The sequence below is a fragment of the Galeopterus variegatus genome, unplaced genomic scaffold (assembly GCF_000696425.1).
Source record: "Galeopterus variegatus unplaced genomic scaffold, G_variegatus-3.0.2 Scaffold5350, whole genome shotgun sequence".
Classification (NCBI taxonomy): domain Eukaryota; kingdom Metazoa; phylum Chordata; class Mammalia; order Dermoptera; family Cynocephalidae; genus Galeopterus; species Galeopterus variegatus.
This window is the reverse complement of record NW_007731461.1, coordinates 46,161-69,152: the sequence shown is the minus strand read 5'-3', so window position 1 is coordinate 69,152 and position 22,992 is coordinate 46,161. Positions and strand designations below refer to the sequence as shown.

The 22,992-nt window shown below is 58.3% G+C and overlaps 2 protein-coding genes across 2 annotated transcripts in view; one reads left to right on the top strand and one right to left on the bottom strand.

Moving 5' to 3' along the window:
• FAM131C (family with sequence similarity 131, member C) overlaps positions 1–9,531 on the top strand; it is an 11,536-nt gene extending 2,005 nt beyond the window's left edge. Inside the window, exons 2-7 of the mRNA XM_008589285.1 lie at positions 3,996–4,111; positions 5,094–5,129; positions 5,418–5,511; positions 7,273–7,455; positions 7,710–7,820; positions 8,587–9,531. Coding sequence (XP_008587507.1) covers positions 3,996–4,111; positions 5,094–5,129; positions 5,418–5,511; positions 7,273–7,455; positions 7,710–7,820; positions 8,587–8,870 — 824 coding nt within the window. The 3' untranslated portion in view covers positions 8,871–9,531. The remainder of the gene's footprint in view (positions 1–3,995; positions 4,112–5,093; positions 5,130–5,417; positions 5,512–7,272; positions 7,456–7,709; positions 7,821–8,586) is intronic.
• Positions 9,532–9,970: 439 nt separating this feature from the next.
• Positions 9,971–21,676, bottom strand: LOC103604708 (chloride channel protein ClC-Ka). The gene is made up of 19 exons (XM_008589283.1): positions 21,577–21,676; positions 20,525–20,653; positions 19,484–19,612; positions 18,716–18,855; positions 18,341–18,418; positions 18,178–18,256; positions 17,547–17,672; positions 17,083–17,167; positions 16,879–16,980; positions 16,559–16,643; positions 16,108–16,281; positions 15,581–15,650; positions 15,298–15,408; positions 14,768–14,981; positions 13,698–13,831; positions 11,715–11,803; positions 11,522–11,605; positions 10,785–10,871; positions 9,971–10,446 (listed from the first exon to the last, which is right to left on the bottom strand). Exons 1-19 carry the CDS (start codon positions 21,674–21,676, stop codon positions 10,399–10,401), a joined length of 2,064 nt encoding a protein of 687 aa, XP_008587505.1. The 3' UTR covers positions 9,971–10,398.
• Positions 21,677–22,992: the final 1,316 nt, after the last annotated feature.

Below are 22,992 nucleotides of genomic sequence, written 5' to 3'. Positions count from 1 at the left end.
ACCCCACTCCTTGAAGGATAAAGATGGCCCCCTCAAGGTCGCCATGGAAATCAGGGGAGGGCGGGGAAGGAGTAGGTCTGAGAGGGGGGCCTCAAACCTTGAGGACAGAGGAGTAGGGTGTGGACTGGGAAGGAAAGGAGGTACCCCCATAGCTCCCTTGGGAGAGGGGGCGGTCACAAGAGCAGGGGCTAGTGGTCCCTTGGGGCTGCCTCCCAGCCCCCACCCCACATGAAAGTCAGTGTTTTTCCAGTTGCCCGTGGTGATGTGGCCGCTGGTCCCAGCTGAGCGAAGAGCAGCCTGTGATTTCACCCTAGGCTGGTTCATTACCTGATGTCTCCATGGCAACCAGCCTGTGACATCACGGGGCTAAAGTCCTCAGGGGCAGAAGGTGGATTTGGCAGGGACAGGCAGGCAGGCTGGGGAGGAGATGGGGGCTGGGAGTCCTCCAAGCCCACCACCACCTCAAAGAGTGACATTCTTCAAGTCACGTCTCCTCTGGGCTTTGACATCACCTACCAGTCTCCTCTGGACTCAGCTCCCTCTCATCAACCTCACTCCCTGGTCTGCAGCCAGGGGCCCTAGAAATATCCCAGCACGTCTCAAAGTTTCCAGGAGCAGCCCGTAGCCAGAGCCACCCTGACTGCACCATGGCGGGCCCCAGCCTGTGCATGACATGCAGGATTTCTAGAACCTTATGAGTGGTGACTTTCAAACTTTTTTGACTGGACCCATAGGAATAAACATATTTTGCATCGTGACCCAGTACACACACATAGACAACTCTTACCATATATGTGTGTGCATGCGCACACGTGTGCGTGTACAGGTGTGTCTATGTAATTTAAACAGAAGCTTCATGAAACAGTACTTAACCCGACTCCTCAGTGGGCTCTGATTGTTTCCATTCTCTTTCATTTTTCTATTCTCTTTCCTTTTACTTCATTTTTAAAAATACGATCTAGTAAATGGCTTCCGTGACCCACTGAAGGATGTGCCCCTTTTGAACGCTGCCTTTGAGGGGCGTAGACAATATGGCCTTTGTAGAGATGGAGACCGAAGCCCAGAGAGGGACAAGACTAGCTCAGAGTCACACAGCCAGGATTCAGGATCAAAAGCAAGGTGTGCTGAGCACTGTGGTGTGCAGGCTCAGCCCACACGATCGCATGCTGTCCTCGCTTGTTCCTCCTTGTACTTGGGTCATTGCGGCGGGGGAGGGAAGGGAGCGGTTAATCATCCCCCTGCTTTCCTTTCCTCGGATCCCTGCCTCAGGCAGGCTGCTCTGACCTCCCTGACTTGCCCACCCATTAACATCCTTTGGGCAGATCCCAGAACTCTCTCGTCTCTTCTGCACACTAAATCCAGTCCGGTGCACATGAAAACTTTTATCTCACATCTGGTTCAATGCTCACCTTCCCCAACTCCTGCCAGGGCAGGCTGCACCTGAGGGCCACAGTCTGCCCTTTACTCTGCTGACTCCCTACCCCCTTGGGGTTCCTTTCTCCTCTGATATACTGGGGTCTGGCCCAAGGGATTTGAGTAAAAAGGGCCAAACTTTATTTATCTGGAGCTCTCATCTCTCTTGGCTAACATCAGCTCCCTGTTGAGGCCTGTGTGTGGCAGGCATCCCAATAGTCATGCCTTGCTTCTTACAGCAAATGTTTAATGAGTACCTACGATGTGCCAGGCCCTATGGCAGTGCTGGGGCTGTCACAGTGAACAAAACAGATGAGGTCCCAGCTCTCATAGAGCTCATATTCTAGTAGAGATAATGAACAAGGAGACAGACATGCATAATGTGGAGAGGGACTGGCGGGCGCTATGAAGACCAAAACAGGATATGGGGACAGAGAGGTTGGCCATCATGATAAATAAGAGGGTTGGGGGGGCCTCGCTGAAGTTATGGCATTTAAGCAGAGACCGGAATGGAGGGAAGGAGTGAACCTGGGTTGTCTGGGAGGAGAGAGTTCCAAGGAGTGAGGGCTCAGCCAGTGCAAAGGCCCTGAGGCAGGGAGTGTCTGAGGAACACCCAGGAGAGTGACCAGTGTGACTGGGTTGGAGTGAGAGTGGTGGGAGCTGTGGGATGGTGGCCACTGGTCTACTGGGTTAGCATGTGTGAATTCTCTGGGGAGGCACTGGGTGGGGGAAGAGGGGGTCCTCACTGTGGAGCCCCTCTCATGGGAGAGCTGACCTGGCTTGACCTCTTCCATTCCCTGCGCAACTCTCCTCTTCTCCTAAAGTAGTCCAGCCTCCAGCCTGTTGGGACTGGGGTCCCCTTGTCCTGCAAGCAGCCCTCTTAGGGGGTACCAGCAAGATCCAAACATGGCCCTGTCCTCATTGTCTGCTTGACCTTGAAAAACTCCCAATCTTTGCTATCCTGGAGGTGGGAGGGCTGGCTGCTCCCCTACCTACCCCACCCTGCCTGCCACAGCCCTGCAGTCTCTCACTGGTTATGCAGACATCTAACTGGGGCCTCTCCTTTGAGGCAGCCCAAATTTCTGCAAGTAGTTCTCTGGAAACTTCCTCATTTTGCATGCAAGGAGAAACTGGTGGTCTGAGTCAGATGGGTGGCCGATGGCTGGGGTAGCAGAGCCTGTTCTGGCCACCTTGGAGAGGGTGACTGCTCCACCCTCCACCATCAACAATGGCTTTCTTCAAAACGTGGGGCCCTCAGTGCCTCTTTGTTCTCAGTTTTGGATCCTACTAGACAGTTCCTGAAGAACGAGAACAATATCCTTCGATGGCCCATTTTACAGACGGGGAAGTGGAGGCTCTGAGAGGTGAAGTCACTTGCTCAAGGTCCCATAGTTAGTAAGGGGCAGGGCTGGGATGTGTACTGGACAGTCTAGCTCCAGACCCTTACCCAGTNACCCTGCCTGCCACAGCCCTGCAGTCTCTCACTGGTTATGCAGACATCTAACTGGGGCCTCTCCTTTGAGGCAGCCCAAATTTCTGCAAGTAGTTCTCTGGAAACTTCCTCATTTTGCATGCAAGGAGAAACTGGTGGTCTGAGTCAGATGGGTGGCCGATGGCTGGGGTAGCAGAGCCTGTTCTGGCCACCTTGGAGAGGGTGACTGCTCCACCCTCCACCATCAACAATGGCTTTCTTCAAAACGTGGGGCCCTCAGTGCCTCTTTGTTCTCAGTTTTGGATCCTACTAGACAGTTCCTGAAGAACGAGAACAATATCCTTCGATGGCCCATTTTACAGACGGGGAAGTGGAGGCTCTGAGAGGTGAAGTCACTTGCTCAAGGTCCCATAGTTAGTAAGGGGCAGGGCTGGGATGTGTACTGGACAGTCTAGCTCCAGACCCTTACCCAGTTATCTCTGGAGCAGTTCTTCAGAAGCAGACCTTGAAATGAGGATTTGGGTACCACTGATACATGAAGGAAATCTTCCAGAGGAAACCAGAAAGGAACGGGATGAGCAGGTCAGAGAAGACAGCCAAACAAGGGGGACGAGAGGGTCACGGGCAAGGTCCTCAGCCTGGTCCCACAGGGGACTCTGGAGTATAAATTGAGCTCAGAGTTTTCTGATCCCAGACAATGGAGCTGGGGTCCTGCACCTGCCAGTGGAACCAACATAAACTCTCAGGTAATCTCAGCTGCCTGAGAGCAGCCCACCTAGAAAGAGTCACGGGTGCACCTGGTGGCAGAAAAGCACATGGCAGGGGGTGAGGGGGGGACAGGGAGGTAACAAAAACAGGACAAAGGACCCAAAGGAATCAGGTGGAGCATCCACACTGTCCTCTAACCCCCGGTGACAAAATCTGGCTAGAAAGTCCCTGTGCTGCTGGGTAGAGAGTGGACTTCAGAGGCTGTTCCTGCCGTGAGAGAGGATGGTGGCCCGCACGGGGGAGCCACGGTGAGGATGGAGATGGATAAATATGGATCCATCTGGGATGGACGTAGGAGAGAGAGCCAGTGGGACTTGCCGGTGGATTGACAGCAGGAGAGGCCTGGGCTTTTCTAATTTCCTCCTGTCATTCTTATTTCCAGATCTGTTCACAAGTGCCCACAGGGACTGCCCCATGTCCCAGGGCACAGACCCCCTGAACCCAGACCTGCCCTCCGGCCGCCCACCCACCATTGCTCCAGACCACGTCACTGGCAAGGTAACTGGTCACTTCTCATCCCCACTCCTGCCTGTGCCTGGTCCCTGGCCTGTCCCCTATAGCTCTCCACAGGAAACCATTCCAGTTTCCTTCCTTCCCTAACAAACTCAGCTTCTCCCTGTGGGATCAGGGCCCCTAAGGCTTGGAATTCAGCTGGATAAGGGTCTGGATTGGGCTGAGCATCCAGGGACTGGACTAGGCTTGTTTAGAAAAGACAGTCCAACTTGAAGCTCTTTCCATCCAAATTCACTGAGCCTTGCAGATAACATGTTCGGCTACCAGCCCACGACCCCTTAGCAGCCTGCACTGACCTCTCAAGAATAAAAGGAATGGTTAGCTCAGTTGGCTAGAGCTCAGTGTCATTAGACCAAGGTCAAGGGTTCAGATCCCCATGCCAGCCAGCTGCCAAGAAAAAAAAAAAAGGGTGAAAGGAATGGAATTCTCAGTCCAGATGGATTGAGAAGATCTTGTTAGGGATCCCAAACCCTGGTGTATAATTTCCACCCTCGCCCCAGGGTCTGTGGCTTGAACCTACCAGTTGATATAATTACTTTTTTTCCTGAGCCCACACCACATGCTAAGCATTGTACTAGACGGTTTGCCTACATTGTCATTTATGCTTCACCACAACCCGTGAGGCCAGTGGCACTGTCGGCATCTCACAGAGAAAGAAACTGATGTTCTGAGATATTAAGTCACTAGTCTAAGGACAGCCAGCTAGGAAGCGGCAGAGTCAAACCCAAATCCGGGTCTGATCTATTCCTGTACCCGCTGCCTCTCCTTGCAGTGCCACCGTTGCCCCCTCCTTCCTTCTCTGCATGCCAGGGGAGTCCAGGGCACCACCCGTGAGTGGGCAGACCCCAACCTTGTGGAGCAGCAGGAGGCTGACCCGCACCACCAGCCAGGGCACCAGGATGTGCCAGTGCTATCTGCTGGCACAGTGTGCCGGACCTGCCTGATCCTCTTTCTCCTCTTGTTTTAGGACAAACAGATGGATTTCTGTTGGGATCCTTGGCAGGTCAGTGTACTGGCCTGTCCCCCTATCTAGCCAGCCTCAGGTGACAGCATCATCCCTCCCTCTGCTGGGCCCAGTCTAGGCACACAGTCCTGCCAGCCTCGGGGGAGGAGGGTCTGTTAAAACAGTGGGGAGGGGGTGGCCTTCTGGGCGTTGGCAGTACCTCCCTGGCTTCACCTGCCCTGTCCCTGCCCACTGCCAGAAGACCTGGGGGACTGGGAGATGGTAATGGTGGGGGACGTCGCTGGCAGTGTGCCCCATTCTGCTCACGCCTCCTCCCCCTTCCTACAGAGGTGCTTCCAGACTACCAACGGCTACCTATCCAGCTCCAGATCCTGTTCCAGCAACTATCACGTGGCAGCCCTGGCCACCTCGTCCATTGTGGGTAGGTCCCAGCTGTCCCTCTCTGGTCTGTGGAGTTTGCAGGGCCCCCATTGAGTTTGCCAGTGACCCATTGAGAGCCAGTGACCCATTGAGAGATGGCTCTCAAGAAAAACCCGTAGGGATGAGGGAGCAGGACAGGGCTGGGGAAGTTGCTCAGCAGAGCCACAGTGTGGGGAGAGTCCAGCGTGTCTCAGTCCGGCCCACGGGAGCTCAGGAGCATGGATCACACCACAGGCATGGATGGCTGGACTTCACCCCCCCACCCGTCAGTCACTGCAGCCTGCCAGCATCTCCGGGTGAGGCAGCTCCCTTCAGTGGCCCGCAGCAGCAACATCTGCAGCAGCTGGGGGTTGGGCACGCAACCACCACAGCCTCTGCTGCAGGCCACCCACAGCACGGCCTTCTGGGCCCCTGCCAGCCTGCCTGCCCCCTCGCCCACAGCTTTGCTCCAGGGACCCAGAGGAGGCCCCCAGCTGTCCTGCCCCCACATCTGCCCGTGCTGTTCCCTCCACCTGAGACACCTTCCCTCCACCCCACCTGCCCTGCAAGGGACGCTTGAAACCCCGCCTCTTCCAGAAACCTTCTCTGATGGCCAAGTGACCCCACCTTGGGGGCATGGTTCCCCCCTCCCTGCTCATCTCCATCTTTCCCATTTTCGGGGCTCTCTAGTTTCCTTTGTGGATACCTCACCTTTCCTAAATATTGCCATTCCTCACATCCTGACGTCAGGGACCCTGGTCACTCCCAGATCTGTGTTCTCAGCCTTGGCTAATGGAGATGCTGAATCATTCCCGATGACTCCCCATCACCTTCCTCATCCAACAGGTCCCCTCCCAAGGACCCCACCCCCTCCTCTCCACCGGCCCAGCCCTTGCCCTGTCTCTTGCTGGGTGCCTGCAATAGCCCCTAATGGTCCCCCTGTCTCTGCCCTTGGCCCCTAATCCCCTCATTAGGATTCTCTTCCTGAACAGTAGGTCTAGCCTGTCACTCTCCTGCTCACTACCCTGCCATGACCCCCCACCGACATTAGAACGTCCGAGCCCTCCGCCTGGCTCTCTCAGACCCCAGGCTGCTCCTGGTCGGCTCCCCTTCTGCCGCCCCAGTCCTGGCGTTGCCCCCATGTCTCGCCCGTTAGTCCTGGCATCACGCCAGACTCTTCTATGCCTCCATCCTCCTCTCATCTCTGAAACAGCCTCCAGTCTTGCCTCCATCTGTCCAAACCCAACCCGCATTCAAAGCCCAACTCCAGGCCACCTCTTCCAGGAAGCCTTCCCTGCCTGCTTCACCCACCCACATATCAGCCTCAGTTGGGTCAGCACCAACCCAGGCACAGAGATGCTCTCTTAGAATGTGTTAATTAATGGATAATGGGACCAGGGGGGACCGGGTGGATTGTAAGTGGTCCTTGAGTGGGTCTCCTTGGGTGGAAGGGTCTGAACTTGACTGGGCATAGGAGCTTGGGAGGGAATGGGGCATGTGGGTTGGTGGGGAGCATCTCTATAAAGTGGGGCCACAGGCTTGGGGAGGGCACGGGGCAAGGAGTGGGTACAAGGCTTCATCTGGGCATGGGGAATAGTTAGGTTCAGGCCACCAGGGGGTGTGAGGCATGAGGTGGGTACAACGCATTTGGTGCTCAGGGGACATTGGATGTGGGGTACAGGCCATTGGGTGGGCCTGAGGTATGGGGTCTGGTGGTTTTGGGGGTGGAGCCTGAGCTGGGCCTTGTGTCAGGGCTGTCACCCAAATGCCCTCAATACCCCAGGGGTGGTGCAGAGCATCAAGGACCACATCACAAAACCCACGGCCATGGCGCGTGGCCGCGTGGCCCACCTCATCGAGTGGAAGGGCTGGAGTGCCCGGCGGTCAGGCTGGGAGCTGTCCCCAGCCGAGGACGAGCACTACTGCTGCCTCCCAGACGAGCTGCGCGAGGCCCGCTTTGCTGCAGGTCAGTGGGGGACAGCGGTGGGACTGGCTGGGACTCTGCAGGGGTGAAGCCGAGACTGTAGGGGACCCGGATCACATGTGGGCATTGTCTGGGCAGGGAAAAATAACGGCATAGGGTGGAAGGGCCTTAAGCAGGCAACCTTGATCAGAGAGGTGGCCATCCTCCTGTCCCGGTGACAGCCTGTTCTGGCACTGAGGCCCTCCCCTACCTTCTGCTGTGTCCCCACTGAGCTGGGTCTCACTGTCTACCCACAGGGGTCGCTGAGCAGTTTGCCATCACAGAGGCCACTCTGAGCGCCTGGTCCTCACTGGACGATGAGGAGCTGCACCCCGAGAACAACCCGCAGGACATCGTCCAGCTCCAGGGTACAGCCTGGCGAGTGCCAGGGTGGGGTGGGCAGAGCAGAGCTGAGGCTGGATGACAGCTCTGCCACCAAATGCAGTGTGACCGCGGGCAAGCCCTTTCCTTCTCTCCACCTTAGTTCCTTCATCTGTAAGGGGAACCAGTGATCCTTGCCCTGCCTGTTGCCAGGGAGGGCCTGAGAGGCATACAGGAGAGGACGCCTACCATGCCAAGTGCTTTCCATGTGTATCTCACTGAATCCTCATGACAGCCCCAGGAAGCAGGTCCTGTTGTCTCCATTTTACAAATAAACTGAGACACCGAGAGGTTCAGAAACTCACCCCAGATGACACAGCCGGAGGCATCAGTGCTGGGATCTGAAACTTACCACCAGGCACAGCCAACCCCCTTTCCAGAACCCTGAGATACCATTGAGGGCTTCAGCGAGCCTGGGTCCTGGGTGAAGCCTATGGCAGCATTATCTCACTTAATTAACTCCCTCTGACCAGGACAGGAGGGGACAGAGGCCCAGGAGGAGACTGGTTGTCCCAGTTCTCAGAGCGCATAGTCTAGGTCCAAAGCCTGCTCCCAGCTACTCCGCTCACTGCCGCAGGGAGGAAACGGGGGCTCAGAGAGGTTCGGTGACTTACCCAAGGTCACACAGCTTGACAGTGACACGGTGGGATTTGGAGACAGGTCTGCTGCCCCTTGCTGTCCCTCACACACTGGGAGAGGGTGAGGAGCAGGATCCAGGACTTCATTTTTCCCCCCACCCCATTGGTTTTCCAGACCTGGAGAGCACCTACCTTCAGGACAGCCTTCTGAGTGGCCCCTCGCAGGATGACAGTCTTCCGGCCTTCTCCTCCCCAGGCCTCTCCCCTGACGTCTGGCCCTCCCCCGATGAGCCCCCCATCACAGCCGCTGACCCACAGCCCCCCAGCCCGGAACAGCAGCATCGGAGGCGACTACTGGGGGCCCCAGGGCCCGAGGGTGGGGCCCCCCTGCCGGGCTCCCCCCACTTGGTGGATAGCGGCTCTGTCTCGGAGGAGGAAGACGAGGTGTTCTATAAGTGAGGTGGGGGCTGCACGGGGCCAGCACCTGCTCACACCACGACCTCACCTGGTGGGCAGCCCAGGCATATCAGGACCCCGGGGTCTCGGGCTGGGCATCTCTTGACCCCTCGGGGCAGGCACAAGTGGGGGTGGCGGGGATGGGGAACCAGCACTTCTTGTGGACCACTCTGTGCCTCCATGGACGTGCCCCAGCAGTGGGAGCCATAACCCCCTCCTTCCTCCTGTACTTGGCTCCAGTGAGCAACTTCCCCTGCAAGGATTGTGCCTCAGGCAGCTCAAGGACCCTCAGCAGACCCAGAGCCACCCGCACCAGGGGAGCTGACAGCCAGGCCTCAGGCAGACAACCATGGAAGGGACTGGGAGACCCACTTGGAGTGGGGCCCGGGGACCCTGCCTTGACCCTGGGCTCAGTCCCTCCGCCACTCCCTCTGTGCACTGCCCCCATCAAAGGTCGGGCAGCCACGTCTGGTAGCAAAGCATCTGCTGCTCCCCAGCTCTCTTCATGAGGATGTCTGTCTCTCTGGAGTGTCTGTCTGTCCCTCACTCTCTGAACCTACTTCCTTGTGCCCCCACTCCCCACCCCAGGGAGCCTGCTCTCCCTCTTTTACTCCCCCACGCCCTCAAGTTTCTCTGAAGACATTAAAGTGCTGGATTCACCCTGGATGAACTTGTCCTGGTCTCTGCTGGGGAAGGCGTGACCTTGGGCCCCTGGGCAGGGAGTCTAGAGGAATTTAGGGCAGGACACTACCCCTCAACACACATACAGCTGGTTGTCCTGGGGCCACCCAGATGTGAGATGCCCCGTGGAGGATGCCCAAGGTTCTGTGGACTCCCCAAGGAGCTGGGGACCCCACTATATATGCTGGGGCTCAGCCAAGGAGGAGACTAGGGCTAGAGTGAAGGTAACCGGGCTACAGGGTCCTGCTTATACATGAGGACCCTCTCTCCCCGACATTTCCCTGCCAGGAAGTGGGGCATGAGGAGGAAAGCAAGGACCAGGCCTGCAACGCCCATGTGGCCACCAGCAGCCCCCAAGAGCTCACTCTGGGCCAGCACAGGTAAGGCGTGAAGGTGCCAAGTCAACACTGTTGGAGCTGAGATGAGGGATGAACAGCAGGTCTGGAGATCAGCTTTATTTTTCTCAAGAGCCCCTGGTTGGGAATCAGACAACCCCTAGAGGGCATCTGTGCCAGCCCTTGGTGACAGCATACGCCAATCTCTTCATTTATGAATGTGACAAACCTTCACTGAGCACCTGCTGTGTAACGGTTTTCTGCTGTCTCGCACTCTGAGCTCTGTCCAGGGTGGGATTTGCCCCTCAAGGCAGTAGCCATTGTCCCACCCAGCATGGGACGTAGTTGAACACGGGGCTCTCTTCAGGGCTAGGTTAGTGCTGTCTGCTCTGCCAAGCAGTTGAGCTGCACTGGAGGGGACGGGTATGTGTGATGGGGGGGGAAGGGGCAGGGTCTGTGCCCACCCTCAGTCACCAGGGCAGCTGAGGTGCCCTGTCTCATCTTGCCGGACTGGCTCACTTTGGGGCTGGCGGATTTGTCAGGTTGGAAATTGCTTTCTCCAACTAGAACAGAGAAAAAGGGGTTTTGCAGAGAGGTAGAGGTTGAGAGTGAGGGCTGCAGCATCGCTTGAATCCCCTAATTGTCGATTCTGGGGTGAGTGTTAGAGCCAGTACCTCCCCACTGCACAGATGGGACCCCTGAGGCCCAAAGACTGACAGGCTGGCTACAGGCCACAAAACGTCATAGGGATAGCCAGGCCCAGTGGCCAGTCTGGGCCAGGAAGTGGGGCTTATCAGAATCCTATGAGGCCCCAACTTCGGATGGGAGGATGTCGGTGCCCCCACCCCAGCCTGCTCGGGCGTGGCTCCTCTGCTTTGCTCCACCCCCGGGACCCTGGTACCTCCACCCAGGACACGAAGCCCACGGCTCTGCCCCGCGACGTCACAAAGAGCGACTGAAGGTTCAACAGCTCAAAGAGGTTGTGTGCCTGGAGGGGGCGTTGTTGGAAAAGGCTGGAGGGTAGGGGCTGCCCACCCCACTCCTCTGGCCCACTCTCCCAACTCCGTGCCAGGGAGGAGGGCTGGGGCTGAGGGTGGGTGGGAGACCAGGGACCCGGCCTGCAATGTCCAATGTGACCACTAGGGGTCCCCAGAGTCCATGCAAGGGGCCAGGCAGGTCCTCGGGTGGAATAGACTTGTCATCCAGCATTGTCCAGTGGCACAGAGGGCTTAGGGCACCTGGGCCCCCAGCCTGCTTCAGCCCCTCCCACACTCCCTGTGCCAGACACTGTCCTGAGTCATTAAGTAATTTGCCCAAGATCACAGGGAGAGTGTGGTGGACCTGAAATTGAAAGCCACGTGCGCCTTGATGCAGAACTTTTAACCACTGGCTCTCTCCACCCAGAGGCTTCTGTTTCCCAAGCCCTCCCACTTCCCTGGTCTCTCTGTATCACCCCAACAACCCTGGCAGTGAGGGGCAGACAGGGCAGGAACTGCCACGCCCACTCTGCTGGTGAGGAAACAGACCCAGCAGGAGCAGAAAGCAGGGGGAGAAGCTGGAGCCCGACTCTCCCCATCGGGCTCTTCCCCTCTACCCTGGGATCCTTGTCTGCTGGAATTCCCAAATTCTTCCCATTACCTGGTGCAGAGAGGTCTCTGGGGACAGCTTCAGGGTCACTGGCTCCGTGGGGCAGCCCCCAGCCAAGATGTCCTGGAGACACCGCTGGGGAAGAGGGGAGGGTCACTTCTCCCACAGGAGATCAGCTGGCCCCTCCCCTCACAACCCTGCTGCCCCCCACCCCCACATACTAACACCCTTCACAAGTACTTACCTGGTGTCCTGGAGCCCAGGAAGATGGCTCAGCCTGAAGGGCCTGCACCAACTGGGCCCTTCGCACAATGCCCACCAGGATCTGAGACTCTGGCAAGTGGAGAGGGAGAGAGAGAGGTGCATTACGAACTCACATTTACTGAGCACCTACTGTTTTCCAAGAATGATCCTGGGCATTCTCATGTCTCAGGAACCTTACAGCAGCTTATGGGTCTATTATAACTATTATCGCCCATTTTACTGAATAGAAACCGAGGCTCAGAGGCACAGAGAGGCTAATTGTCTTGCCCAAGTTCACTCAGCTTCCGGTGTGGAGGTGTCGTATTGGAGGGTGGCTGGGTAAGGCTGCCAGGGGGCCAGGAGGGAGCCTGACCACCAGTGAGATTCCCCACAGTGCAGGGATTTGAGGCAGGAATAAGCTGGGACACCTGCATGATGTCTGTGTGTCAGGACTGGGCTTTCTCCTTCGTTTCCTCTCAGGAGGTTTTACATCTGGCTCAGCCTAATGAAGGCGTGAATCCAGAGGCCATCATGTTCTGAGGTCCTACTGTGTGCCTGGGGCTTGGCAAGCCTTACTCTTGCCCTGGGGTGTCACTGTTGTTCAGTTTTAAGGGGGCAGCTTGGCATTTTTTTTTTTTTTTTAAAGATGACCGGTAAGGGGATCTTGACCCTTGGCTTGGTGTTGTCAGCACCACGCTCAGCCAGTGAGCAAACCGGCCATCCCTATATGGGATCCGAACCCGTGGCCCTGGCGTTATCAGCACCGCACTCTCCCGAGTGAGCCACGGGCCGGCCCGGCATTTTTGATTTCTGTTTAGTAAGACAAAAATTTGACATCCCCCCCTTTTAAATAAACAATTGAAGCTATTTCTTGGGTGAGCAGTAGGATCCCTCAGCTGGACCTGTGCCAGTTGGGAACTCTGCCCCCTGTGGCTCTAAGCGTAGAAGAGGACTTTGAGGCCAATTCTTTCCCTGTTCCAGGAAGTGAAGCCTCCGGCGGGGTCATCCATATGCAAACATTTTTTAATGTGATATTTGGCATGTTCTGTAGCATAATGCTCTAGGTGTACCCATTAGGGTGGGGAGAAGGGCCTGGCATTTGGGGTGAGAATCTCTGCAACTATATATTACATTGCTCCCTGTTTTCCAGGTGAGGAAACTGCAGTTCATAGAGCTTGAGTGGTTAACTCAGCTCTTCAGCTCATAAGTGGCTTTATCCCCCTCGAGGCTGGTATAGGGGTGACCCATATGGTTATGCAGGTTGCTCACTGCACAAGGTGCCTGCCCAAAGAGCAGTGCGGACCAAAATCCAGTGGTGCTGTGCTCACCAAGTGTGCACCTTGTCTCATTTGCACAGAGGGGACACGTGGGCTGACAGTAGCCCTGAGGGGGCAGGGCTAGCCCCCTGGCTTATCTTCTCCACTCAAATACTGTTCTTGTCCTAACAGGAAATGTTGCTGTAGTTAGATCCGTCCCCAAGATTTAGCTTACATGTCTTTCAACAAAGGCCACCATTCATTTGTCTTTAAAAAGATGTTTTTCTCACAGAAACAGGGATTGGGGGAGGAGACTCAGGTGGGGAATGCTTGAAGGGAAGCCTGAGGCAGAAGCTTCTGGAAGACCCTAGTAGTGTCCTCATCTTCTCCCAACTTTCCAAGCACACCAGTCCTGGTTCCTAGAATCCCAAGAACTGTTCATGGAGTACCTTACAAGCACCCTCTCATCTTTGATTTAGACATGTCATCACTCCAAGGTAGGGTGGTTATTTCTACTTTGCTGATGAGAAAACAGGCTCAGAGAGGTGAGGTGACTTGCCCAAGGTCACACAGCTGCTAACTCGCAGAGGCCGGATTCAGATTTGGGTCTGCCTGGTAGGTCCAATGCCCTGCTTACCCTTTTCTGGGCCTGACCCTCCAGCCTCCTAAAGGAAGGAAGAGGGAACCCCCCCAACACACACAACATCTTCCTCCCTCCTGCTGGGCACCTGTGCTCTCCACCAGGGGGTACTCGGCCACATCTGCAGAGGTCACAACCTTGACCACCTCCTCCAGGGGCATGTCCTTGGCCAGCGTGGTGACAGCACAGTTCATGAAGTGCTCTACAATCACACGGTGGGAGCTGTGGACAGAGGGATGCTCCCATCAGGTCCTGGAGTGGGGGGATATGAGACCCCAGGATGAGGCACCTGGGGGACCTCTGCTGGAACAAGGACCCATGTTCTCGAGGGTGGGCAGGGGTTGAGAGGTTCCTGGAATAAGCAAGCCCTAGAATCCCATGGTGGGAAGGAATCTGGGGACCATATCGCTGATAGCCCAGTTCTGAATCCCCAGTCCCCTGGACCCCTGTCTCCCGCAGACCAGCTCCACTTCGGTCTGTTTTTTCTACCAGCCTTCCTTAGAGAATTTCATTTGAAGAAAAGTTATATGGCAAAAACAAACAAACGAAAACTCGTTTGGAAGTTTGAAAACCACTAGAGGTACCACTCTCATTTTACAGATGGGGAAACTGAGGTTTGGAGCAAGGCAGCAGCTTGCACAGGTTTGGAGCTAGGCCTTGGACCCGGGAACTCTCAGAGCCTCTTAGCCCTGCTTCTCTGGGGACAGATGTTGCTCTGGTCCTATCTGGTCAAGTGAGGACCTCAAAGCCTGTTTCCATTCTAATTCCACCTCCGGCTCCCAAAATCCCAGCAAGGACAGAAGAGCGGGAGCGGGGAGAGGGGAGGGGACCTCCCAGACTTGGTGCTGACTCCGTGTGTGACTTGGAGCAAGACACTGCACCTCTCTGAGCTCCAGTTTCCTCATCTAGCAAATAGGATGTCATCTGTCCTGTTGAGAAGATGGACTGATGGCTAGCAAGACATTGAGGCCATGGGAGGCCAAGGACTTGCTCAAGGTCATGCAGAGTGCTGGGGAGAGTGGAGACCGGAAGGCAGCTGCGTGTCAGCCCTTCCCATCCCCCGTGTCCAAGATCAGCTGCCGTGGCTTTTCTTTGGGGGGGACCCTCCACCCCTAGCCCACCTCGGACACCATCACCCCCTTCAGCCAGCCTGCTCACCCAATGTTGCGGCCACGAATCCACGGCAGGTATGGCAGCTTCCTGACAATGATGGTGCCATCATAGAAGGAGGGCTGGCAGCTCTGGGTAATGGCGTTGGCTGCTAGCACTGCCATCAGCACGGGCAGTGCGTGCACGATCTGGCCAGTCAGCTCGAAGACCAGCAGTGCCGTGGAGATGCTGTGGGTCACTGCCCCTGAAAAGGCCGCAGCCCCTGTGGGGACAGAGCTGGGGTGGGGCAGCTCAGGCCAGCCTCACACAGAGGGCAAGGCTGGCATGGCTATGGCCAGGGGCTAGGGTGGCATTGTCCACAGGATCCATGCTGGCCACTGGTGGAAGTGCTCCAGTGCCTTGGCTTGGTGAGAAGAGAGGGAAAGGGGGACTGGGGGGATCAGGGACAAGCCAGGAGCTAAGAGAGAGTGATGGGGGCTCAGGGGCTGGTGTGACTCAGGGAGGGGACAGGCCTGCATGAAGGGTGGGGGCTCATTGGGGCGCTCAGTGACCACTCCATGCCCTATAGAACCACTCACCTGCCAGGGCGTACCCCCCAGGCATGATGGGGTTGGTGACTCCTCCAGCCACGATGCCCTCAGGGAAGGCGACAGAGATGGCCTCCCCTAAGAGGCGCCCGATGGCAGCCCCTGGCCACAGATTTGGGGTGAGGGGGGGGGAGCCAAGCTGACCCAGCCCCCATAGCCCTCTATGCCTGGGGACCGTCCTCAGTACCACCCTGGGGAGGAAGGGGTGAACCAGGAGCTATGGCCCTGCCCCAGTAACCCTGAACCTCTCAGACCCTCAGGACCCCAGACTCACCATAGATGAACATGGGCAGGAAGCACCCAGAAGGTATGGGGATGGTGGTGGCCAGAATCAGCATCCAGAACTGTGTGGTGGGAACCCAGAGGGCAGAGGTTAGAGGCAACCAGACAAGACAGGGGTGGGACAGGAGGCAGGGGAGATTCCTATAGAGAAAGTGGGTGCCGGGGCAGCTGCCCGCCACAGCTCCTGGACTTAGGGAAGGCACTGAGCAGGGGAAGAAAGTGCACCCTGCTAAGGCGCCCACTACGTGCCAGGTGCTTTCCTTCCCTCTCAGCCTTCCCCTTGTGGTGGAAACAGTAACTCCCCAGCCCCCCTTTTTTTCTTTTGCAGCTGGCCCATACAGGGGTGGAACCCTGGACTTGGTGTTATCAGCACCACACTAACCAACTGAGCTAACCAGCCAGCCCCTACCCCAATTTAAAGATGAGAAGATTGAGGCTCAGGGAGCTGCAGAGACTTGCAGGACCCCACAGCGGATAGGAGTCAGACCAGGGAGTCTGGGCAGAAGTTAGGGTACCCACCTTCATCACCAGGAAGAAGGCAAGGATCCCAAGGACAGTGAACCGTGGGTGGTGCCATTCGAACCACAGGTTCTGGGGGTCGGGCTCAGTGGGCCAGGGCGGGGACGAGTTCCAGGTCATCAGCGCCCATGAGTTGTTGTCAAACAGTGTTTCCAGGTGCTGCTCCATGGACAGCTGGAGCCGGACGCCAGGGGGATTCTGCATGAGGGGGCTGAGCAGCAGTCCCCAGCCACCCCCTGCATGCCTGACCCTGCCCCAGTCCCTATGCTGCCACTTCCCAGCTGGGGGACCTGGGCCTGGCTCTGACCTCCCTGGGCTGCACTTTGCTCATCTGTAAAATGACACAGGCATCTCCCTTACAGGGTGTTGTGGGGATGAAATGAGATGACTTGCACAAGGTGGGCAGCCAGTGGTGGCTCCCCCCCTACCACCCCAGCTCAGCACCCCTTACCCGAGACGCCATGAAGCGGCCCACACCAGGGGGGTAGGTGATGGAGGCGAGAACCAAGGCTGCCAGGGCGGAGTACAGAGGCTTGCTGTTGGAGGGGGGTAAGCTCCAGTGCTGGTGCTGCTCCTTTCCCCCACCCCAGAGGAAGGACGGGAGTGGGGGACACGGGCCAGGTCCCCTCCAGAGGAAGGAACATGGCGGGGGGTGGTCAGCCCCACACTGCTAGGTGTACAAGGTCGGGGGGTGCTGACAGGAGAGTTTGGGACAGAGGCAGGCTGGCAGGAAGGACAGCCGGGCCAAGCCTGGCCAGGGAGGGAAACTACCTGGTGGCCAGCAGCTTGGAGAGGACCCAATTGGTCTTGAGGAAGCCAAGGAAGATTCGCTGACAGAAGAGGTAGGCACAGCTCATGATACCACAGATGGCCCTGGGGGTGAGGGCACATGAGGCCAGAGCCCCTCCCCAGTACCAGGAGCAGCAGTTTGGCCTGCGGGGGTCCCCCCCTCAGGGACCCAAGGCACCCACTCACCCCAACACCACAAAAAAGAAGATCTCTGGCAGGTCAAAGGGGATGTCCACCCTGAAACTGGTCTTGTAGAGGGAGGTGATGGTCTCTGGGAAGGAAAGAAGTGGGGATCTAAAACTGCACCCGACCCCACCCAAACCCAAGTCCCAGAATTAACAGCCGGGGTGGAGGTGACCCCAAATGTCCTTTTCCTGGCATTCAAGGCCCCCACAACCCAGCCCTGCCTCCCTGTCCAGCTTCTTCTCGTGCCCCCCTTCATGCCCACCGGCTCCCTTGTATCCTCCTGGAAAGAGGTGGCAAGAGGCAGGAGGAAGAAGGGGGAGGAGGGAGGGAAGGGAGGAGAGAAGGACTGAGCGGAGCAGGAATGAGAGGAAGCAGGGAGGGAAGGCCAAGTCCAGGAGGAGGGAAGAAGGGGACAGAGACGGGAACAGGGACAATCCCCGCCCAGGTGCCCAGGCAGGGCTCACCCTGCTCGCTGTTGAAGACGGCCAGGAGGCGGAACATGAAGGCCCCGCAGGTGGCAGCGAAGAAGCCCCTCCAGTAGTCCCAGACAGAGAAGTGGGAAGACATGACCTCGATGCTGAACAGGACGCCTGGGGGCGACACTGAGCTCAGGCGGGCCCCCAGCCCCCGCTGCAGGGCCCCAGGGGGCACCTCCTCCCTGACCCCTCCTGTCCTGTTCTCCTGCAGCCTGGACAGACAGACGGGAGGGGAGGGCAGGGCAGGAGCCGGGGGCAGGGAGGACCCCCGCTGCCCAGGGGCCACGTGCAGCCGGCGCAGCCACCGTGGAGGGCCTGCGTGTGCCCTTCTCCTCAGCCACCGGGTAGGGACGGTCGTGATCCCCACGTTACTGATGAGGAAACCAGGCTCAGAGAGGTCAACTCCCCGGCCAGGGGCACACAGCGGAGGCCGGACTTCAAACCCACGTGTTTCTCCGCACCCCACCCACCCCCACCCTGGGGAGGCTGCGCCCGCGCGGGACTGCGGGGAGAACTGGAATTAGCCCCATCGCTCCTGCGGGCCCCTCGGCTGGGCACAGGGGCCAGCGCGTCACTCTGGCCAAGCCACAGGGCGGGGAGGGCCCGGGGAGGGTCTCACCGCTGAAGGGCGCGGCGAAGACCGTGGCCACGCCCACCGCGGCCCCCGCCACCAGCATCTCGTTCTGCTCGCTCTTGTTCTGAGGGGGTCAGAGTCCCGGGCTCAGCGTCGGACCCCTCCCCGCTCTCGTTGCTACCAGGGAAGCCCTCCCTGAGCCCCTGACCTCAGGCTCCCCGATGGTCTTGGTGCGCACGCGGCCCAGGTAGGCAGCCATCATCGCAGACAGGTGCACGAAGGGGCCCTGCGGAGGCGGGGGTGGCACGGGGCACAGGGCACGCGGGGCCCTGCGGGAGCCTGGCCCTTGCTCTTCCTCCTCCTCCCCCTCGGGGGTCCAGGGATCAGGCATCCCTGCCCACCCATACCCTTCTCCACTCCCCAGCCCCCAGGGGGGTCCTGAGGTGGCTTTTGTCACACTCTGGGGACCTGGCCTGCCTCTTCTCCCTGAAGGCAGGGACTGGCCTGTGTCCCTGTGACCCAGCTTCAGTGGGGAGATGGGGGGAAGGGGGGCACTGCAGGGTGCTCTCACGCCTGCCCGTACCACTTTGCCCAGGAAGATGGTGCTGCCGGTGGCCAGGGTGCAGGAGAGGCCCACCACCTTAGCCCCGAAGTTCTTGATATCCAGGTAGTCATCCAAGACCACACCCGACAAGATGGTCTTCAGTTCTGGGATTCCAGAACCTTGGCAGGGGGCGGGCAGGGGCAAGAGAGGGACAATGTCTAGGTTAAAACTCTTCACTACGCTGCACGGTGTCCGAACACTATAACCTTGTCAGAGCCTCATAGACCCTATGGGGTTAGGATGCCTAAGCTCCTTTTGCAGATGAGGAAGCTGAGGGACAGAGAGGGGATGTGAGTTGTCCGTATTCCTCCAGCTGGGCCTGGCAGACCGCTGGGGCGGGATGGGGGAAGCCAGGACAGAACCTCAAGCCACCACTGGACACACTCCTGGAGCTGCCCTCTGCCGGCCTGGAGCTGGACACAGAGCTGAGAGGCCCGAGGGAGCTGTGGCCCCTCCATTAGCCCTTCCCTGGGAATATCATTGGCACCAACCCTGCTGGGGAACCTGCCACCTGCCCTCCCATCACAACCCAGAAGAGTCCTGGGAAAGCAGGTAGAGCCAGCAGTGACCGAGAGTCAAGATCTGGCCTTCTTGCCATGTGACTTTGGCAAGCCACACGACTCTCCTGAGCCTGGCTTCTCCAGCTGTGAGGCGGGGTTGCTGCTTCCTGTGTCCCCCTATCAGAAGCCCTGTGAGATATGAAGAGGTTTTGGCCAGTGGGGACTGGCGTGGTGACTGTGGACTCACCTCCAGAGAACGGCGTGATGCTCTGGGAGAAGCCCGAGGAGAAGGAGATGAGGGCCACAGGGTACACAGTCCAGGAGAGATACCGGAGCAGGTGGCTGTCCCCAATCTCCCGGTACAGCCACTTGTGTGCTGGGGACAGCCAGGCATCAGGAGCCACCCACAGCCTGTGCAGCCCCAAGGGCCAGACACTGTGGTGCCCACTGACTGACCGGGAAGTGGAGGCTCAGAGAGGGGAGGCTCAGGGCGCATCAAAGACGCTTCGGGACATCTCCCCTGCCAGGGCCACACTCCCTCCACCTCAAGGCCTGAGCTGCTGCCTCCTTTCATTTGCCACCCAGTGAGCACCCAGGGCCACCCAGAGGGTGGCAGACCCCCAAGAAGAGGCAGGAGTAGGACCCTGGGTCGTATCCCAGTTTTGCCGCTACCTAGCTGAGAAACCTTGCGCAAGCTACTCAACTTCTCTGAGCCTCTGTTTCCCCATCTGTCAATGGGCTAGTGATGTTACCTCCATCACAGGGTCATTGAAGACTAAATGAGACCTACTGAGACTAAATGAGACAGGGTGTGAAGAGTCTCCAAAGTGTCTTAGACCTCTCCTGCCCCATGCCCCCTCTTCCAGGGAGGCCTCAGGGTGGAGAGCCTGCTTCGGGAAGGGAAAGAAAGCTCTGTGCCTGGTGGTCTAGGCAAGTCCCTCCACCCCGGCCCCAAGGTAACTGAGCTAAGAGCAGGGAGGAGGGGAGGAAAAGGAGCAGGGGTGTCATGAAGTGGTGGGCATGGAGCTCAGATGAGGAAAAACTCTTGGGGACATTCAGGTCTCTCTCCCTCATTGTGCGGATGTGGAGACTGAGGCCCAGAGAGGGGCAGGAACCTGTCCGGGATCACAGAGCAAGTCAGGACCAGACCCAGGCTTCCTCCCCACCTAGAGCCCTTCCCCACCCCTGCCGCACCTGGTGGCCCATCTGGCGACCCATCTGGCATCCCTAAGAGCGTACGCAGAATCCCTTGGTCCAGAGCAGGGCGTGCATGCCAGGGAGGGGTTACCTTGCACCACACGCCCGACGACGAAGTTCATGGCATAGCTGATCAGGGCCATGAGCACCCCGAGGGTCATCAGGAAATACCAGTCCTCGCCCACGTGGAACAGCTTCTGCTTCAGCCACTCCAGGCCACCTGGGGCAGGTGCATCGGGGTCACAGCCATTGGGGGGTGGGGGAGCGTGGAGGCATGAACAGCCCCTTTCCTGGAGGCCTGCTCTGCTCACATTCCAGGCAGGGAGCTCCAGGGCAGGGCAGGGGTCAGATGGTGGAGTCTGGGGTAATCAGGTGTGGGCTCTGCCTCGCACAGGGGCCGAGCTGGATTTGTGGCAGGTGAAGGCACCTGTTGCCCCACTCCTGTCCACCCTCCCCATCCCTGCCCATGGGTGGGGGGAACTTATGGAAGAATGACCAAGGGGGCAGGGGAGCATGGCAGGGGCTGGCAGCCACAACTTTCACTAGTATCTCAGCAGGGCTGGTAGCTTAGAAAGCGTTGCCCCAGGACCTGTGGGGCTGTCCATCCTCTGGGCCCCTGGCCGGCGGACTGCCAGCCCAGCCCTTCACTGGCTGTGGGCACCAGCCCCTGGGGCTGCACTTCGCTGCTTTCTGGGGTCCCTGCCTTCTCTCTCCCTTAGCTAAGGGGACAGCCAAGTCTCAAGGTGAGCAATGTACATGGGGCCCTAAGGAAAGGTGCCAAGCCCATGGCTACCCCAGTCACCTGCTATGGCACCAGCTGTCCTGGTGACTGACCCTTGGGCCCTTCATTGGTGCAAGTGGGTGAGGGTAGAGGCCTGGGTAGAGGGTGGGCACAGTGACTAGGCCTAAGGCTGTATCTTCCAAAAGGCAGAGGGCAGACCCCTGGCACATCGATTCCTAGATAAATGGGCAGACAGACCCGTTCCCTCCCTACCACCTAAGAGCCTCTGGGCAGTGATGTCCTGGGGCAAATGAAAGGAGGAGGAAGGCTCTCAGGCTTTAAAGTCAGGGGAGGGTGGGTCTGGGCAGGGGTGATGTCCTGAGGGGTCTTACATGGGGAGAAAAAGGGGACCTAGTTCTCACCTCGGATGCCTCGACGGACACGGGGACACGGGCCCCATAGCTCCTGCAGAGTCACAGGGTTCCCCGAGGAGCCCTCACGCAGCCCCACCAGCTCCTCCATCAGGTCCCCAATGGAGCGGACAGATGGACAGACGTTTGGTGAGCTGCTCCAATGCCCTTATTCTGCCTCTTGGCCCTTCCAATACTCCACCTCCCAAATAAAAACGAAAGGTCATGTTTTCCTCTGTGAGTGCATGTGAGTATGTGAAGTTAGGAGGAGATGGAGGTCTGCGTGCGCTTTCATCACTTAGGGTCTGTCCCTATGTGCAGGGTGGGGATGGAGGTTCTTAGGTGTCCCCACTGTGTCCAGCAGCATATTGGGCACCGACAGGATCCCCAGCTCTGACCAGAGCTCCCTCCCCTTTCTGTGGCCACCGCTCCCACCCTTCTGGGGTGCTTGGCTGCTTCGACTGCTCAGGGCAGTTTCTTTGCCCAGGGATGTCACTCACTGTGGGGTCCCTGTGGACAGCTCTGATTCCCCATTCCCTTCCCTGAGCACCGTCCTGCCCACCCCACCCTGGTTCAGGCCACAGAGGCAGGAAAACCCCAGTCCCAGAAGGAGACCCCCCAAGGGTAAAGTGAGGTGCTGGCTCCTGCCCCCCACCCTCCTCCTGCCCACCCAAGCCCATGCCCCAGCTGCGCACTCAGCAGCCCTCACCTGTCAGTCCGCCCTGCTGTGGCCCCGGCCAGCCTTCCTCTAACAGAGCCTCTTGTGCTTCCAGCTCCGGTGCACCTGGACAGGTGTGTGCTCCACCAATCAAGGTCCTCCCCCCCTCCCCTTCCCTGGCCTGAGTTTACTATGGCCATTAAGAATGTCCTTGACAAACCAACCAGAACTGCCCAGGCTGGCTGAGACGTGCAGGGCAGAGCTGCCAAGAGGGAGGGGGAGCAGGGGCTTCTCCCCTGACCAGAAATGTGCAGAGGGGGTGCCCACCACCAGCTGCCAGCTCCAGAGCTGCTCCTGGATGATGGGGCCTGGGAGGGGGAAGCTCACACACAGCAGGACAGCACAGCATCATCCGCTGGGGCTGAGGCTCAGGGCTCTGGATTACAGAGCTAGGCACGGGAGGCATTTAAAAAGCAGAGAAGGGGTGGGGAGGAGACAGAGCAGCACAGAAGAAAGCACCTGGGCACAGGTGGGTGGGGGCCTCCCTGAGTGCCAGGCATGATTCTCAGCCCTCCCCAAATTACTGTGAGTGCTCAGGGAAACCCAGTGAGGTGGAGCAGCACTATCCCATTTTAAAGAAATAGCGTTTCAGAGAGGTGAGGCTGCTTGTCCAAGATCACAGAGGCCGACGGGCAGAGCCAGGAATCCCACCACAGTCTGCCTGATGCCAAAACCTGCACACTGTGCAGTCCTGCCTCAACAGTCCGTCT

Excerpts from the sequence above, each read along its gene's own strand:
- LOC103604708 (XM_008589283.1), bottom strand. The coding sequence starts at position 21,676 with ATGGAGGAGCTGGTGGGGCTGCGTGAGGGCTCCTCGGGGAACCCTGTG. Across the intron at positions 19,613-20,524 it reads CGTCGGGCGTGTGGTGCAAG|CACACAAGTGGCTGTACCGG; the intron begins GTAACCCCTCCC and ends GGCTGTCCCCAG. Across the intron at positions 16,981-17,082 it reads TTCTTTTTTGTGGTGTTGGG|GGCCATCTGTGGTATCATGA; the intron begins GTGAGTGGGTGC and ends CCTCACCCCCAG.